Source organism: Mirounga leonina, unplaced genomic scaffold (genome assembly GCF_011800145.1).
Source record: "Mirounga leonina isolate KUSES-001 unplaced genomic scaffold, KU_Mleo_1.0 Mir_224, whole genome shotgun sequence".
Lineage (NCBI taxonomy): Eukaryota > Metazoa > Chordata > Mammalia > Carnivora > Phocidae > Mirounga > Mirounga leonina.
Window position 1 is genome coordinate 11,393,066 of NW_023270615.1, and position 18,924 is coordinate 11,411,989.

At 48.4% G+C, this 18,924-nt stretch overlaps 1 protein-coding gene across 2 annotated transcripts; it reads left to right on the forward strand.

Annotated features, from left to right (window-relative positions):
• Nucleotides 1-5,087: 5,087 nt before the first annotated feature.
• Nucleotides 5,088-13,490, forward strand: DMRT2 (doublesex and mab-3 related transcription factor 2). Of its 2 annotated transcripts, none has more exons than XM_035029123.1 (4): nt 5,088-5,447; nt 6,232-6,785; nt 8,364-8,466; nt 10,556-13,490. In XM_035029123.1, the coding sequence occupies exons 2-4, from the start codon at nt 6,276-6,278 to the stop codon at nt 11,611-11,613; spliced, it is 1,671 nt and encodes a 556-aa protein (XP_034885014.1). In that variant the 5' UTR covers nt 5,088-5,447; nt 6,232-6,275; the 3' UTR covers nt 11,614-13,490. The 2 variants fall into 2 exon arrangements, with proteins under 2 accessions (XP_034885014.1, XP_034885015.1); XM_035029124.1 differs by having other exon boundaries at nt 10,119-10,648.
• Nucleotides 13,491-18,924: the final 5,434 nt, after the last annotated feature.

Genomic DNA, 18,924 nt, shown 5'->3' on the forward strand with positions numbered 1-18,924 from the left:
CTGTGGTTGCCTCATCTCCTAGCCCTACATGACTCTCCAGTGAATTGAGCCACGTTTCCCAGCAAGGAAGATGAATACTGCCTGAGGTTTGGGACCCGAAGGCTGGCAGATCCTTCAGAAATTCAAGGGAGACAAGATTGCTTCACAGTTCCGCCATCAGACTCCATATCCCTCTGCAAAGGGCACTTTTTTTTTTTTTTTTTAATTGTATGAAGGCATCATGGAGCCTGAGAAGTGACTGTGGGCCTGTGGGACCCCTGCGGCCACTGTGTTGCTGTGTGCCTCCCTAGCAAATCCCATGAGCTTCTCTCAGCCTCAGTTTTCCTTCGCATTTGTAAAACGGGGGGCCTGGACTAATCATGTCCCTCTTGGTTTCAAATGCCTGTGATTTAAACCCTGTCTCATAAGGAGGAGGGAGGAGAACCCAGATCGCATTGTCCTTTTGTTCAGCTTTTTTGGACACGCAGAACAAGGAAAGGGAGAACAGTTATCTCCCGAAAGCTGCCCCCCGCCCGCCCCCTTGCTTGTGACAGGTCGTATATTTGATTACGCAAAGCAAATTGGGAAATCATATCTCTGCAATCCCATCTGGGATTATTTATTTCGCCGCGTCCACAGCCGGTCAAAGTTGTGAGAGGATACAATGTTAAAAGTAGCTCCCCGCGAGAGGAGGTGGATTCGAGTTCATCTCCAGAGAAACCAGGGCCATAACTGGCCACAGCAAAGCATTTCTGCGAGACCCAGAAATTTCTAAGCGTCATTCACCACCCCAGGCGCTCGCGGCAGGTTGATCTGGCTGGCGCCTCAAGCTGGTGATGCAGGGCAGGGGTCCTCCAGGGTCCAGCTTTGTCTCCAGGCCTGGGAAGCTGGAAAGTCGGGCCCTGGGGAGGAGATCAGGCTTGGAATTTCTGTAGGCTAGGTCGCGGAGTTAAAATGACAACCATAAGCTAATACAAGTAACAACTTCCAGGTACTCCAGGGTCAGTATGGCCGGGTCACCGAGCCAGGGAATCTACAGCGTTCTGTCCTTTAAGGTTAACCCCTCTTCGCAGCTGGGGAAGAGTGAGGCGCAGAGGGAGGTGAAGGATCTTCTTCACTACCACCCAGCCGAGGAAGGGCGGCAGACCCCGCGTTTGAAGACCGGTCTGCCATCTCCGAAACCCGGGCGCTCGGCCTCCAAGCCGGATCTACCACGCCGAGCCACCGCCCGGAAACCGGCGCACGGCCCGCTACCGTCCGGAGGCCGGGGGCTCAAGGAACCCGGCGAGAGGTGGCCGACCAAACCGGGGGGGGGGGGGGGGGGGGGCCAAGCGCCCTCGAGTCTCACCCAAGCCGGCGTGGCCACGCGGGCTGGAGGCGCTGCGTGCTGCGGGCGGGGCGCGGGCGGGCCAGCGTGGTGCGCCGCAGCGGATGCACGCGTGAGCGGGAGCTGATCCGAAACGCGCTGCCCTCTTTTTCTTTCTTTCTTTCTTCTTCTTCTTTTTGGAGGGGTATTTGAAGGAAAAAAGAAAGACACCTTTACCAAGAAAAAGAAGAAAAAGACCCCCTCCCCCTTCCGCCTTGTCGTTCAAGTTCCCCCGCTGGACTTGGGAAAGGGGCTCTTCGAAGCGGGTAGGTCCGAGCTGTGCGGGAACTGGCGGCGGCGGTTAGGGTGAGAGAGATTTGGGGTGGGGGGAGGAGAAGGAAGCAGAGATAGAGAGGCGCTGAGCAGCTAAGAGAGGAGATTCCACGGGCCTCGCCCACCAAGCCAGACCCGCAGAGGCCAGGCAGCCCCGCTGCTTTGTCATTTACAAGAGGGACTCGGGCTAGCACTTGGTAATTTGGTGTCGGTTTACCAGGCAAGGGACTTCTGTTTCCTCACCTAACAGGTCCTCAACTCATGGCCCGACTCCTTTTTAGAGAGGAACCCGGAGAAAGGAACTGGACTCCCTGCTCCCTCGCCTTTCGGTCGAGCTTTCGAGGCTTTCGGCGGCCGGGCCGTTGGTCGATCAACCAACGGAACGTTCATTGAACAGTTCCTACTAGGTGAAGACTACACGGAGGAAGGCCACTCTTCCCATCTGGCAGATGAGACAACTGATGCGCAGAAATAGAATTGACCGAGATCACGTGGTCAGTGGACCACGTCTACAGCCCAGGCTCTCTGACTCCTTTTGCTTCTGCATGTTTAAATAAGTTTGTGCAAGCTTAGATTCATTCCTTTTTCATTTCCCCAGAAAAATGGAGATAATTTCTTGTTTAATATCGGAGTTCCTCAGACTTCCTGAAGTTCACCCCAAGATAAAAACATCACTTTCCCCACTCCCTTCCCACATACCTCACTTCTAAGCGATTGTTGGAATTGTGATACTCAGGGGGCCATTCGGGGCCAGGGAATGGAGTGTAATTCAACTGGATCGCGATTACAGCTGCAGGCCTCCCAGTGGCAGATGGTGTGCCGGGAAGGTGGTAGGACAGGTGGGGGGTGGGGTGGAGGGGGACAAGCGGAGTTGGGCTGGGAAGTATGGAGGAAGCAGTAGGGGCTGTCTTGTCGGTTTCTGCTAAGGGTGGAGGAGTGCTGAGAAGGGAGCGGCTCTGGGCCCACCCACCTGAAATCTGCGGGCCCAATCCCCTTGGCAAGCGGGAGAACGCCGCCTTCGCCACGTCCCGGCAGGAGAGGCCGGTCCAGCCGACCCACGTTCTCGGGACCTTGCTTTCTCGGTTTGCTCGGAGTCCCAGGAGCCGGCACCACTGTCCTCGGGTCCTACTACCTCCCCCACCCCTAGCCCCCATCTCCTGCCCTAGTTTTGCCCGCATGGTTTACTGTACACAAATCCCTCTTGTTTCCTCCTTTGTAGCAGCTTTTCCAACTCCAACTAGTTCAAGGACTGTCTGTCTGGTTTATTTTCTGTTTAGGAAATTGCCACTCAGTGCCCCTTTGCCCTCCTGTTCCTTCCCGGCTCCCCTTCCCCTCAATCTATTACCCCACATTAGCCAACCTACTTTCTTGATTTTGTTTCTTAATATTCAGAATAACTAGTGAAGGGCTAATGATTTCATATCTTCCCCCGCAAAAGCAATAAATGAAATAAAAGCCCAGGGTGACAACCGCGCGCACACGCGGCCAGCCCTGGTGGAGGTTTGTCGTTCACTTTCACGTCGCAGGGGAGAAGCACTGAAATGCGTGTTTGCAAAAGCAGAAATGTAGCTAGGAAGAACAGACGCAGAATAGTTGATACAAACGTGTTGTGTCCTGTTACAGGAGGGTTGCTCATAACGCCAGGTACAAAAATTAGACGGGGAGCCGGGGAATAAAATAAAAAAACGGGGACCCATTGTGAGTCTTTGTGGTTGGGAGCGAAGTTTCTGAGACTTCAGAGAAGAGGCCGACCAGTCCATTGCTCTCCCAGCGACCACTGCGTGACCCAGGGCTCCTCTTTGAACCTCAGTGTCGTCTTTGGGGGAAAATGGGGAAAATAACACATTTCTGCTGTGGTTGAGAATCCAAACGCTCTAACGTAGGTGAACAAATGCACCTCGACGAGTGTAAGTAACTACGAAAAAGGTAATAAAAATCATTGGTGTTATTAGTGGGGCCAAGCGAGAGGCACGAAAGGCCTGCGTGACGCTTTGTCTCGTGTCTGAGCGTGCACGGCTCCCAATTTACCCTCTGAGACGCCCAGAGCAACTGAGCAGCCTACTGCAATAATTAGGACTGTTTCTGTGCTTCCTTCGCTGGACACCGCGAGAGGCTCCGGGGAGAAGCACCCGCACGAAGGGAAATCCCAGTGTCTGGTTACCAGGACAGAGCTTTGCAACTCTGCCAAAGGCTTGAGAATACCTGCCCGTCCCGCCGGCCGATCTCGTTACTTTCACAGTAATCCCTAAACTGCCCCCTTTCCACTGCTCAGAACTTGGTTAACTTCTTTCCATGGGCTCTGAGAAAAGAGACGTTAGAACCAGTTCAGCAATTTCCTTCTTTTAACACATATTTATCGCAGGCCTACTATGTGCTCAGTGCAATGGCACTCAATTTCCCAATCTCTCCTAAACCGATCCTGAGAGGCACTGATTATTTAAAGGTGTTACTAGAAATGCGTCTAAGTGATTTTAAATTCATTTCAAGAAATAAAATGTAACGTTGAAATAGGGGACTAATTCAACCTGTTGAAAACCTAACTTATTAAACATTTGCGTAAGGGATTTTTGAGACGGTAGAAAGTCTTTCTCTTTATAAATGCACTCATGCACACTAAAAAAGTCATCCTTAAAAAAACCCAGCTTCGTTTAAAAACATGCTTAGAATGAATATATTGCACCTAAATCTCTTAATGGCATGTATTTCCGTCCCCCCCACCCCATCAACTAACAGTAATTGACATCGGAGAAAAATGTTAGTGACGTGGGTGACTTGGCGACCTGCCTGCCTCGCGGGTTTGATGAAAGTTAACGAGGAACTACTTTGCACTTCAAGGATGAGCGGCACTAGGCACAAAAATATCTACAGATCATTTGTCCGTCAACCCGGCACTGTGGTGGTGCAAGGTAACCACTGATTTAGTCTTGCAGGACAAAGTAGGATGCCGCTGTGCCCCCGATCAGAGAGGCCCCACTTCCGCGCCCAATTTTGGGTTATTGAGTCGCGGAAATACTGGAGATGCTGATAACGTAGAGACCACCACCAATCTTTCTGACCACTGCCTTGACTAGTACCTTCTCTTGTGAACAACGCGATTCATAAGAGTGTGTTTCTGCTTGTTTCCTATAGTCCGCGAGATAAATGGCGACTTCACCCCAGCAGACGCTGTCACACTTCGGGTTTAACGTAGGGACAGACGACCCCGCTGCACCGAACGCTGCGCGGGACGATTTTCGGGAGGAGCGCGGAAGGGAGGGGCGCGACGGCCGCGAGGGGGCGGAGAGCGCCAGCCCGGCGCGCCTCGGCCAATCAGCGTGCACACCGCCTGACAACCGTCCAATTAGAGGGCGCGGAGCTCGGGGCCCCGAGCCGATAATACTAGGGAAGGGAGCAGAGGCTGACTATTGCAGCAAGGGGCGCTGCGCCGCACGCCGCTGCGTGCGCCCGCCCGCCCGCCCGCCCGCCCTCCCCGAGAGCCCGAGATCTGAGCCAGGCCAGGGCGGCCCTACCTTCCCGCCCAGACTGGGTCCGAGGAAGCCGAAAGCAGCTTCAGCGAGGTGAAGCGCTCGGGGCTGCTAAGGACCGATTAGAACTTTGCAGAGTCCGGGATGTGCGGGGCGAGGCCGCTGAGAACTTGATTCATCTTCTCCACCCTTCTCCCCTACTCCCCATCCACTGGGCTCCAGGCCTCCAGCTGTCAGCCCCCGATTTCGTGGCAGGGTGTGGCGACCCCGATTTCTTTTTGCAAGCACAGCCAGCAGCCCAAGAGCCAGGTCCCAAGGCTGGATATCTTTTTGCCTCGGCTGTTAGCCTGGGCCTCAGAGTCTTGGTGAGTGCTGTGATATTGTTCCGGGTGTCAGGGAGGGCAAAATCACCTTTTCTTTTCTATTTTACTTGCATGTCTTGCCTCTAAGTGCAAACCCTGCCCGATGTATACGGAGACCGTGCAGCTCAGCCCTGCGCGGCTCAAGCACTATTGAGGCTGGAAGGACATCTGCAGCTCCATGCTCAGTGTCCTTACGGGGCTCTGACAGGAGAAAAATTTTGATTTTCCGTTGATTATTTGCTGGGGGTGGGGGGCATGAAAGGACCTTTCCAAGCTCAAAAAGGGGTCCTTGTGGTGGTGTAAGAGGATGAAAGGCACTTGGAAGGCGTAGGATGGTACTTTGCTGGGTCTGAAGGGCCCCTGTGATCTAAAGGAAAATGACTCTCCCATCGACGTTTTCCTATTCATCATGGCCATACTAATTAGGTGTGGGGAAGCCTGACAAGTAGCCTAGGCCGGCCTAGGTGGACACAATACTTTTGTGTGTGAGAGCAGTGCGTTACCTAGGGACTTGTCCCCAAAGCGGGTGTAAAGCCAGAGAGGTCTGTGGTTAAAGGTCAGGTGCTCATAGAGCACTTAGAATCAATAGATAAAAACCTCGTTGGGTTGGGGATTTCTGGGGACCCTAAAGATACAAGAAAGGCACTGTGGTGTAGATGTGAGGGACGTGGAGAGACAGGGCTCCTCAAGGGGCCAGGGGCGATAGCCCAGGAGCTTGGGGCCCAAGGCCGGGGGTCGGTGCCTGACGGCGGTGGGTGCGCCTTCGGGTCTTTCCGTGTCTCCGCAGAGCGCAGGAGACTGAGCGTAGGCCGGAGCGAGGCGCAGCGCGCCATGGCAGGCCGGCCGGCAGCGGGCCCGGCAGCCGGAGACTGGGAGATCGACGTGGAGAGCCTGGAGCTGGAGGAGGACGGCCGCGGGCCGCCGCCGCCTACGCCGCCCGGGCCCAGCCCGCCGTCGGCCGACGCGGACGGCGAGGACGACGAGGACGAGGACGAGGACGACGACGCGGAGGACGCGGGCGACGCGCCCCCGGGGGCGCCGGGCCGGCCGGCGCAGCAGCGGGGGCCACCGCCGGGGCCAAGCCCCGCGCCGCAGGCTTCGCCGCCGCAGGCCGGGCCCCCGGGGCGCGGCGCGAACGCGGGCGGCGGCGCGGAGCCGCGCAAGCTCAGCCGCACGCCCAAGTGCGCGCGCTGCCGCAACCACGGCGTGGTGTCCTGCCTCAAGGGCCACAAGCGCTTCTGCCGCTGGCGCGACTGCCAGTGCGCCAACTGCCTGCTGGTGGTGGAGCGCCAGCGCGTCATGGCCGCCCAGGTGGCGCTCCGGAGGCAGCAGGCCACCGAGGTGCGTACCCGCCGGGCCCGGGGGGCGCCTCGCCGGAGACCCGGGCCGCCGGGGGGGTCGGGCGCGGGGAGGGACGCGGCCGCTCCCGGGCCCCGGGCCCAGGGCCGCGGCGCCAGGCGCTTCCTGGGAAGGGTGGTGAGGACACTTCTCTCCTCGCGGGGAGTCGGGGCGGGGTGGAGTGCGGGCCGCGGGCACCGCCGGGGGCACTTGGCCGGAGAGAAAAGCAGGCAGAGAGGCCTCGAACGTGGCTCGGAACTTTGTGGGAAAGACTTTTTTTTTTTTTTTTTTTATCGTTTGTATGTTAAAAGTTTATTTTGGTGGTGCTGGGGGGGGGGGGGAGGAGGACAGTGGTTGCCGCAGTGCACCGCTTCTATCGTGCGTCACTGCGGATCTCGGGAAAAGAACCACGCAGCCGGTTGTGCGCTCCGCGCTCCCGCTGTCGCGGGCCACTTAACAGGGGCAGAAGGTGCTGCCCACTTTACAGAGGAGAGCAAAACGGCATGGGACGTTAGGTGCCCGCAGCCCAAGGTCGCGAAGCCAGAAGCTTCTGACCTTTGAGCCGGTGGAAGGATCCCTGCTGCCTCGCACCGTGGGGCTCCAGCTGTGAGAGCCAGGGTTTTCTTTAAGGGTGAGGCTCTTTTTGAACTTAGCATTTCGCGTTTCCTTGTGGTCCTGCGCACGGAGAGCTCAGAGCGAGGGAGGCTGCGCGGGGTCCCCTCTCCCAGATTCAGGGCGTGGGAAGATTTTTGCTTTTACTTTTTGGCAAGGAGGGAGTGGGGAGTGGATCACCATACACACAGAAGGCGGGGACCCTACTGGAAGGTTTCCCAAGGCTCCGGAGAGTGTGCGCTGGATGCCCCAGGTGGCCTTGGCCCTGGGCTGGGCCTGCTCCCGCCTGCGGTGCGTTTCGCCGGTGTCTCCTGGGTCCCTCGCGGGCGTAGAAGGGCCCAGAATACCACCGACCTGGCGGTGAGGGAGGGAGCCAAGTCGGGTTTCCCCTTGTCCCTCCGTCTGAGGGTGCTAGCCTTCCTGTATCCCAGTCTCCCAGTTTTTTGGGCCAGGCTCGGGAGAGTTTGTGAGACTGGTACCCTCATACTTCTCCTTCAACCCCCTGCGCCCCATCGCACCTGCCCTACTGCGAGGAGAAACCAGCTCCGCCTCACTGCTCCGTGGCAGGCCATGGGCACCTTTGGCCCTACCTCTGGGTGCCTGGGACACAGTTGTCCCCCACAGCTCTCCTTCAGGGCCTGGCTCCTATGGTCTCCACTGTGGATTTTGCCTTCCTGTGGGATGTCCCCTAACTTCTGGCTGCGGGATGAATCTGGGGTGACTCTAGCAAAGTGGCCCTAAAGAAAATCTGCCCCACTCCCCATCAACTGAAGTTGGCCGCTTCAGACAGAGCTTCCAGCTTGTTGCCCTGGAATTAAGGGGTGCTGGTGTAAATTTGTTTAGAGTCATTTTTTGACATGGGTTGGGAAAATAAATACATTTGGGGGGGGTTGCTGATAACCCTTCCTACTCCTTTCTGTCCCACAATTTCTTTTAGAGCATTGTTGATTATGTTTCTTGTATTTACAGGACAAGAAGGGGCTTTCCGGGAAGCAGAATAATTTCGAGCGCAAAGCTGTGTATCAGAGGCAAGTCAGGGCACCCAGTTTGCTGGCCAAAAGCATTTTAGAAGGTAAAGCAATGCAGAATTATCCTTCAGCCTTTTAAACCAAGTTCTGAGGGATTCCCATTATTCACACATATGGCATTTTTATTAACCTGTGAAGGAGCAGTCTGAGGGGAGGGTGCTTTTTATTAGGAAGTTTTGCTCTAGGGAAGAAATCAGGATGTGGGAAAATGGATCTCACATACCTCCTGAGGTTTTCGTCATCGATAATTCTGCTGTCTGCTTAATAGTTGCTGTCTGCTTAATAGTTAAGGGGTTAACATGGAGTGCATTTGAAATTTGCCCTAGCATGAGGGATGTGCAAGGATCCACTGCCACCTGATCGTGGAGTGAAGAAGGAAATAAATTTTTAAAAAATTATTTGGTTGTCCTTGGAGCTACAATAGGTCAAGTAAGGAGGTGAACAGCTACCCACACCGATAAAGACCTCTAGTCTGGCTATCCAACCTCTAATACCACTCTTTTTCACGGTACTGTATTCCTCCGTGGATTAGCTACGTAATTGTGGTTATTCACATCTCAGTTTACCATTTCTGACAGTCAAGATTGTAGAGTCTGGAAGAGGTTTTGAATCACATGAGATAAGTGGAGGTTGAAGTTGAATTTGAACAGCGTGAATTCTGTCTCTCTACCATGTTTTCATTTTCTCTAAAGCCTGGGGATACATTAATTTTTCTTAAAATATTGCTGATTTTTAAAAGCAACACTGTGGATGGAATTTATTTATTGGCCTGATAAGTAATACATTGATCACCTTTCACCATGTAAATAAAGGAAAGTTTATATTTGTTCTAATCACTGTCCCTCCCTTCATAAGATTCAGGTTGAAAAGCAGGTTTTTTTGTTTTAAGTAGATATTTGAATTCTGCTTTTTTCTTATGTGGCTTCTGAATCGAGTTGGTTCTACACAGGTTTTAAAGCTTGTTCATAGTTTTGCCCTGTCCTGTATACTTCTGACCTTAGAATGGTTTCTCATGTTAATGAATTCGGTTACAAACTGGGTAAACAGATTTATAGCCATAGGGACCACACGGATAGATTGAAATGGTGCCAAAGCAACCTGAGGAGTGGGAGGGCTAAATGGAATAGTAAATTCAAGTAAATAACATCCTGGCAAAACCTACCATGGAACTGGAAACATTAATTTTCAAATTTTATTTTATTTGCAAATGAGGATGATGGGTTTGTCACTATGTAAACAAACATCACAATGGATCCTTCAAACAAATTTAAGAGCAGCCAGTGCTTGGCGTTAGTGAAATACTTTTATGCTGCCAGGAATTCTATTTATGTCATGCTAATCTTCGTTTGTTGTTGTTTTTTTTTTTTTTAACTTTGTCCTTATTCATAAAATGTGCACTGACTTTATATTGTAATGTTTGCTTGTTCAATCATTTTGGTATCTGGCCAACATGATCAGAACTTGGGAAAAATGTTTTAGATCAGTTCTTTTCAATATAGCTGCTGGTCTCTCCTCTGCCTTTACTGTTGTTTGCTTGTTCCTACCTCCAGCCTGGGGGTGGGGCCTGGTTAAATCACGGCAGAGTCTGCTGGACTAGTTAACAGCTCTTTTCAATTTTCTGTGTTTCTCTGTTTCCTTAAGTCTCTCTTCTCTTTTTCTCCCCACTAATCTGCTGTAACTTTCTCTTTTTCCCTAGTTCTTCTTGGATTTTTCTACACCTGTAACAATGTGTATATAATGAACCATCTTTAGAAAAAAGCAGTGCCATCAGCTTTAGGAATAGAGATCTTTTTTAATAATGGAAAAAGATGACACGGATAGTAAGAAAGCGTTGACTGAAGCAAGATGAGCAGGCTTGTCTCTTACTGTGTAGGAGCCTGGGAAGTGTGTTACAGTTTCAGCCTGTGATGATGAAACAACAACAGACAGTTACCATATGGCTCTCCTGCTCCCCAAAGAGACCCATTTTAAACCTGGCCTATACTTTTGCTTTCTGTGTAAAAGATGAATGTTTTGGAACTGTAAAGTGTTCTTGTTCCGCCGACTTGCAGTGTTTCTGTTGCCTTCTCGGTTTCCAGATTTGTCTTCCCTAGATGTTAATCTCTTCTCCTGTGCAATGCTTGCTTATTTTAGGCTACCGCCCCATTCCAGCCGAGACTTACATGGGAGGGAGCTTACCCCTACCTCCCCCGGTAAGTGACCGGATGCGGAAAAGGCGGGCCTTTGCTGATAAAGAGTTGGAGAACATTATGCTGGAGAGAGAATATAAAGAGAGGGAGATGTTGGAAGCGTCCCAAGCTGCTGCCTTGTTCCTGCCCAACCGCATGGTGCACGGACCTGAATATAACTCCTACAAAAGCACCTATAGCCCCACCCCAGTGGAACCGCCAAACAAAGACTTCTGCAATTTTCTGCCCACCTGCCTTGACCTAACCATGCAGTATTCAGGGACTGGGAATATGGAACTCATTTCTTCCAACGTCAGTGTGGCCACGACTTACAGACAGTATCCCTTGTCCTCGAGATTTTTAGTTTGGCCCAAGTGTGGCCCCATCAGCGACACCCTTCTCTATCAGCAATGCCTGCTAAACGCCACCACTTCGGTTCAAGCCCTGAAGCCTGGGGCCAGCTGGGATTTGAAGGGGGTGCGAGTCCAGGATGGACTTGTGGCAGAACACGACGTGATGCCCCCCAAACTAGAAGGCTCGCTGCTTCTGCCTCACGCTCCGGAGGTCCAGACCGCGAGAGGTGACCTTCAGGGTCACCAGGCTGTCCCCGAGAGGTCTGCATTCTCCCCACCCAGACGGAATTTCTCTCCCATTGTTGACTCGGACTCCCTGGCAGCTCAAGGGCACATCTTAACCAAGATCAGCAAAGAAAGCACCAGGCACCCTCTGCCACTTAAACATAATCCATTCCACTCATTATTCCAGCAAACTCTGAATGACAAATCAGGTCCTGAGTTGAAAACACCATTTGTCAAAGAGGCCTTTGAAGAGGGCCCTAAGAAACACAGAGAGTGTTTAGTCAAGGAGAACCAGAAGTACACATTTACAATAGACAGATATGCCAAAGACCTTTTCGTAGCCAAACAGGTTGGAACAAAACTCTCTGTGAATGAACCGCTGTCATTTTCTGTTGAGTCTATTCTTAAGAGGCCTTCATCTGCCATCACTCACGTCTCTCAGTGAAAGGCTGCTTACACAGAAAGCTGGATTTTCTGCCATCTCAGAGGGGTCTTACCAGTTGCTAATTTTTTTTTTTTAAAGAAGAAAAGCTAAGATGTTTGTATAAAGAAATTTCTAATGTAAATGGTGATGATTTAAAAAATTATATCTATTCATATGCATGTACTTTTTCTCACATAAATATATTTAAACTTAAAGATGGAAATTGCTTATGTGCAAACTGTAAAGTTCTGTGCTTTACACAGCATTTCAAAAGCAATAAAGTTGACACTGTCTTCTAAAAGACCCAGTATTTGCAGAAGCACCTAGTTGTCTCTGTCTACATGAAAAACCAGTGTCCATGAAATATATTCTGTGTTTTTCTGTGATTCTGTGTAGTTTCAAGTGCTCTCAGTGTTCACTGGGGGCCACGGGAGATACCTTATAGTGCCTTAGATTTGCATTTTAGAGGGCGTGTAAATTTAGCTGTTCAAGACTGAGGCAAAAATAGCTTTAAGGAGAACATAGAACAGGTCTGCATGTCTCTAGAATCATAACTTTACGTGATTGGACAAAGGGGAATTAATTTGTGGGAAAATCAAGTTGAAGATCTTATTTAGATGATGACCTGAGTTCTCGGGATGGATGTCTTTTAGCCTTCTGAGTCCTGGTTTCCTTTCCTGATGAGATGTGTATTTGGGGCCTCACGCTTCCTTCCTAGATTGAACTTTCTATGATTTCTAGGTGGCAAGGGGTCACAGAGCAGGTTCACTTGTCAGGTGCGGTTGGTTCAAACCATGAGAGTGTATGGTTGAACTCCTCTCAGCTCTGTTATTTCACTGTTTCCTAAGGACTGGCAGCAGCAGACATTGAGAGGTGGGCACAGTCACGACCCGTTGGTGTGCGGGAATCAGCCTGATGCTCCCACATTGTCACCAGTGCCAAAGGCTTTCGGTGTAGCTTTAAACAAAATCACTATTCAGATTGCTTCAGCTGACAGTTACCGAAGGCTGCAGATATTTATCACAGCCTGAGGGTGACTTCTTGAGTCTTAACCCCACTCCCCCCATTTTTGAGTTATTACCCTATAGTTTTGCTCAATAAAATGTTAATAACTATTGTTCTATGTGATTGATAAAGTGAGAGTAAGACATTTATGGCAGTATTAAATTTATCTCTGAAGACCTCATCTGTGGACCCCAAATGAAGTTCTAAGATGCCTCATGTCATTTCAACCCAGAAAATCGGGAGCCAAACATCCCACCTTTAGTTTTGCAATGGAGTGAGTTGTTCCTTCCAATTCTCCTCTCACTTGGGGAACAAGAACACTCGTTGGGGCATGTGGAATGTGCCAAGAGGTTTGGCAGTTTAAAGAGTTTCTTTCTTGCTCTGGAAAACATTTAAAATTACTTAAAAATGATTTTGCTACTGATGAGCTCATGTAAACCTCCAGGGGTTCTCTGAATTGTTGCTTAAAATTAGAATCGATTTCAAAAACAACAAGCCAAGCCTTAGATTGATTTCCAGTTTGTTCTTGTAAAATAATATTTGGTTTGATTGAGTCAAATTTATTTATTCTTACTGTTGCAAAAGCCAGAGCAAATGGAAGTTTGCCAGAGGGAAAGAAAATGAAAGAGGACAGAGCTCACTATGACGGAGATTATCATCATTAAGTGGAGATATGTTTTCCAGCCACGAATGCCCTGGTGTCTGGGACAGAATCTAACTTCATTCACCCCTCCTGCTCCTCCAATCATCTTTGTTTTATCTATATAGTTGTTAATTTTTATCTTATCAGGAATTTACTTTTTTGTGTCCAGTGTGAAGTGTAAACTTAGCATTCAGCCTAAGTACCGCAGAGGTAATGCGGGAAACACATCACAATAAGCCCATGGGAAAAATCCCTAGGGGAAAAAAAATCCCATGGAGAAGGCTTTCTTAATCCAAACATGGATTTCCTCTCTTTTTTACTCTATTTTAATAATTTAAATACTTACATGGGTCAATTTTTTCCCCTTTTGTGTTCAGTGAACATTTTGGGACATCTTTTCTGTCCTCTATCATTTTAGTCTCGTTAAGTGAATACAGTTGGTTGTGGATGTTAGTGGTTTTTCTCACATGACCAGTGACCAGAATTTTTTTTTTAAAGATTTATTTATTTTTATTTGAGAGAGAGAAAGAGAGCCACCATGTGAGTGGGGGAGGGCAGAGGGAGAGAAGCAGACTCCCCACTGAGCATGGAGCCCTATGCAGGCATGACATGGGGCTCAAGGAGGGGCTCTACACAAAGCTCCTGTCTTAGAAACTTAAGATCATGACCTGAGCCCAAACCAAGAGTCGGATGCTTAACTGGCTGAGCCACCCAGGTGCCCCACCAGTGACCAGAATTTTATTGTTCTTGAACATTTATAAGGATCAGTACTTAAAAGTCATATAATTATTATTATATCCTGCATCAGTTCTGCTATAATGATGAGTTCTTGGGATTTCAAACCTACCATCAGCCACTCCAGTATTTGTGCTTGGCTTGTTGTGTCTTCTCATCATTTCACTTTGATCAAAGCTGTTTGATTCTGTAGAATCTTCCAAGAACACTGTCATCGACATATCAAATCAAACTTGTGGTTCAGTTTAAGCATTTTTTATATTCAAGGCAATAAATGGATTGGCTTTCATTATTTTTAAGAATGTAAAGAAGAATAAAACATGACCTTTTCCTCCATTTAACTCACAATAAAATAATGCAGCTTTAATGACATATTTTCCTTTCATCTCAACCGGTCAAACATTATGATTTTTTGCTCAGTTTGTAGTCATAGATAGTTTACAACAGTGCTTCCCAAACTTGAATGGACAATCACCTGGGGATCTTGATAAATGCAGATTCTGATTTTCTGTAGGTCTGGGGAAGGGCCTGAGATTCTGCTTTTCTAAAAAACCCCAGGGGATACTGGTGTTGCTGGTCTCCAGCCTGCACTTAGAGTAGCAAATGTTTACATTTCTGTTATTTCAGTGCACATTTAATATACTCTTCTGTGGATTTTGAGTTCTAATGCAATGGAGTTATCATAAATAATTTAATATATGTGAATAATTGAAAAAACATTTCCCTCCAAACTCGCAGACTATACAACATTCAGAGGGAATCACATTGTAAAATGGGTGTTGTGATTATGAAGCGTCAGTGGAGGTTCATCAGTTGTAACTCATGTACCTCTTTGGTGGGAGATTTGTTATTAGGGGACGCTATGTGTGTGTTGGGATTGGGGGGAATATGGAAAATCACTGTACCTTTCTCTTAATTTTGCCCTGAGCCTAAAACTATTCTAAAAGAATAAAATAAAATAAAGGCAATTGAAAGAAAATCCTTTTTTAACCCTTTGGTGGCAGAAAAAAAGTAGGACAAGACCTAGGCATGATCTTAAAGAAGACAAATTGCTTCCCTCTCTCCTTTATTAAAACTAGAAGAACTTTTAGTTTGGTTAAAAAATATTTTTTTTAACTATGGTAAAATACACATCACATAACATTTACCATTGTAACCATTTTTAAGGGTACAGTTCATTGATATTAAATATATTCACACTGTTGTGCAACCATCACCACCATCCATCTCCAGGACTCTTTATCTTGCAAAACTGAAACTCTGAACTCCTTACACAATAACTCCCTCCTCCCCACTGCTCCTGGAAACCATCATTCTACTTTCTGTCTCTATGAATTTGACTACACTAGTTACCTCATATTAAGTGGAACGATTCTGTATTTTTCCTTTTGTGAAGGGCTTATATCACTTCATGGTTCATTTATATTATGGCATACATCACAATTTCCTTCCTTTTTACTGTTGTATAATACTCCATTGTGTGTATACACCACACTCTGTTTATCCATTCATCTGTCAATGACCACTTGGGTTGCTTCCATCTTTTGACTTTTGTGAATAATGTTGCTGTGAACATGATGTGCAAATATCTCTTCACTCAGTCCTCACGTCCTGATTTCACCTTCTTCCCATCTTCAGGAACTCAATTTTTTTCGAGTATACATCCATCCCACCCTAACCCCCCCACCCCCCTGCCCCCAGTGTGTGGACCAGCTCTACTCCTTCCCAAGGGAACACCACTCTGCCGCAAGGCTCCAATATCAGATGTGCACTTTTTGATGTGCTTTAAATGCTTGTGTTATCAGTCGTCTGCATTTAAAAACTTAATTCCAATTGTGAAATGAAGGACTTGTATTAACTTGTATTAAGAAACTTTCTGGAATTCCTTCTCCCAAGTCTCAGGAGTACTAAAGACCAAAGAAATGGCTGAGGGTCAAGATAAAGAAGAAAAGAGAATCCACAATTCCCTGTAGAATAATGACATTGCTTAGTATCAAGGCTGGGTTTTCATCTGGGACTAGAATTCTTACTGGCCTACCTGATTTTATTTATTTTTGGATTAACTTTTTTTATTCCTATTCTAGGTCTGTAAATTCAGGCTTATTTCCTTCTAGAATCCAATTTGTAGGGCTGATAGTTCTTTAGAGGGCTGGATCCTGAAATAATAAACTTTGGTCCACTTGTATTTATTTTAATGATTGTACCAAGCTTTTATCATACTCTACCTCCCTTAGTTATTTTGGTTTTTAACTTGTTATATCTAAACACATTTAGAGATAGAGCTAGCTGGAAATAGGTTAGCATTTGGTGTGATGGTAACTGTTCATGCATAATAATAATTAGCATGTGCATAGTGCCTGCTAAGTTACAGAGCACATTCACATTTATTAACTCTTTTGTTCCTCATATAAATTCTGTGTAAGATTGGCAAGTGGCCATATAAAAAGTTTAATTTCATCTCTGTGTGTGTGGACAGAAATTTGGGGAATTTTTTCCCCAGTATATAACATGACTTGATGGGTGGTCTAATCTTTTTTTTTTTTTTTTTAAGATTTTATTTATTTATTTGAGAGAGAGAATGAGAGAGAGAGAGAGCACATGAGAGGCGGGAGGGTCAGAGGGAGAAGCAGGCTCCCTGCCGAGCAGGGAGCCCAATGCCGGACTCGATCCAGGGACTCCAGGATCATGACCTGAGCCGAAGGCAGTTGCTTAACCAACTGAGTCACCCAGGTGCCCTGGTCTAATCTATTTTTAAGATTTTTTTATGTAAATGTTAAGTGCATTTAAGTTTTATATATAAATATATCTATGTAATGGGTATATTATATAATATCTATTATATGTACATTATATGTACATTATATGTGTATATGTAATATATACATATGTAATTATAATTACATATAATTATATATGTAATATATATAATATTATATAATATATATATTTGCATATATAAAAATGTTACCTGTATGACTGGCTGTATCTCTATGTAGAAATATTTGGAAATCTGTCTTAACTTCATAAAGTAACACACACACACAGGGTTTCTTAGAGTTGTGAGAACAACTGAGATAAAGAATGAGAAAGGGAGTCTACTGGGCAAACATAACTGACTGACAGCCCCAGCTGTCAGACCTTTTGGTCCACTGCAGTGTTCTGGCCAAGGCCACACTTCCTTTGGCTGCTTCCAGCAAGTGACAGTAGAGCGGAGTTGCTAGAACAGAACAGTTTCTGCCCTGATATGGGACCCCTCTAACAGGCATCCTTGGCCGGGGGCGCCCTATCCAAGTATTTACTTATGAATGTTTGAGGAGCCTAAAAACTAGCACCTCTATTATATACCTGGAGTTTGATCAAGAAATAAGACAAAAGAGGGGCGCCTGGGTAGCTCAATTGTTAAGCATCTGCCTTCAGCTCAGGTCATGATCCCAGGGCCCTGGGATCAAGTGCCACATCGGGCTCCCTGCTCGACAGGAAGCCTGCTTCTCCATCTCCCACTCCCGCTGCTGTGTTCCCTCTCTCGTTGTGTCTCTCTCTGTCAAATAAATAAAATCTTTTTTTTTTAAAGATTTTATTTATTTATTTGAGAGAGAGAGAGAGAGAAACAGCATGAGAGGGGATAGGGTCAGAGGGAGAAGCAGGCTCCCCACTGAGCTGGGAGCCCAATGTGGGACTCGATCCCAGGACTCCGGGATCATGACCTGAGCCGAAGGCAGTCGCTTAACCAACTGAGCCACCCAGGCGCCCTAAATAAATAAAATCTTAAAAAAAAAAAGAAGACAAAAGAGTTGGCATTTGAGATTAGAATATACCTTACCTACCTTTATTACTGATTATGATTATAATAAGAAGGACTTATATCCAGGAGCAAGGAGACTTCTTGAGTTGATCTCTAAAACTAACCTCTGGGATGGGTCTCTAATACTAAGCTCCAGGATTAGGTCGGTTTACCCACCTAGAAACAGTCAGCAGTGGTCCCCACACCTCTGCTGCATGCAGAGAATGACTGTCTCTATTCCCTGCACACAGGTTGGCTCTTAAAAGGAAGGGGAGAGGGGGGTGGAGCAAGATGGCGGAGGAGTGGAGACCTGGATTTCGTCTGGTCTCAGGAATTCAGCTGGATAGGGATCAAACCATTCTGAACACCTACAAACTCAACAGGAGATCGAAGAAAAGAAGAGCAACAACTCTCTCATCAGAAAAGCGACCACTTTCTGGAAGGAAGGACGTGCGGAGAAGTGAATCCGAGGCGATATTCGGGAGGATAGACGGCGGGGGAGGGGCCTCCGTCGGCCGCTTCTGGCAAGTGATAGAGCCGCGGGGCACAGAATCGGAACTTTTAGAAGTCGGCTCGGCTGAGGGACGTCACTCCAGTGGCTAAGTGGGGGGTGGAACCCTCGTGGGACAGTGTGGACTCAGGACCCTCGGGGTCACAGAAAGACCCGGGGTGCCTGAGTGCGGCAGAGCTCCCAGGGATCGGAGCGGGGAAGCCGGCTGCAGAGACGGAGCCGAGGCACAGGCTCTCAGCTCGGGGTCGCCATAAACCGTGATCCAAGGCACAGTCGGGCCCCTGCTCCTCCAGCAGGGACCCAACAAGCAGCAGATCCGGGGAGACTCACCTTCCTTCCCCGGGAGGAGCCGCGCGGGAGTGCACCGCAGGGATCTGCTGGGTTTGGTGACTCCACCCGGGATCGGGTGCCAGAGATAGAAACACTCGGTCACAGGCCGGTTGAGCACGGAGTGCGGCTGGAGACCGGGGAGACAGGAGTGACTGACGGCTTTTCTCTGGGGGCTCACTGAGGAGCGGGGCCCCGAGTTCTCGGCTCCTCCGGGGCAGAGATTGGGAGGCCGCCATCTTCACTTTCCGCCCCCAAAGCTGTACAGAAAGCTTGCAGGGAACAAAAGCTCCGGAGAGCAAACTCCAGCAGATTACTTAGCCGGGAGGG

Coding starts and splice junctions, on each gene's coding strand:
- DMRT2 (XM_035029123.1), top strand. CDS start 6,276: ATGGCAGGCCGGCCGGCAGCGGGCCCGGCAGCCGGAGACTGGGAGATC. Junction 6,786..8,363: donor GGAGGCAGCAGGCCACCGAG/GTGCGTACCCGC, acceptor TTGTATTTACAG/GACAAGAAGGGGCTTTCCGG. Junction 8,467..10,555: donor GGCCAAAAGCATTTTAGAAG/GTAAAGCAATGC, acceptor TGCTTATTTTAG/GCTACCGCCCCATTCCAGCC.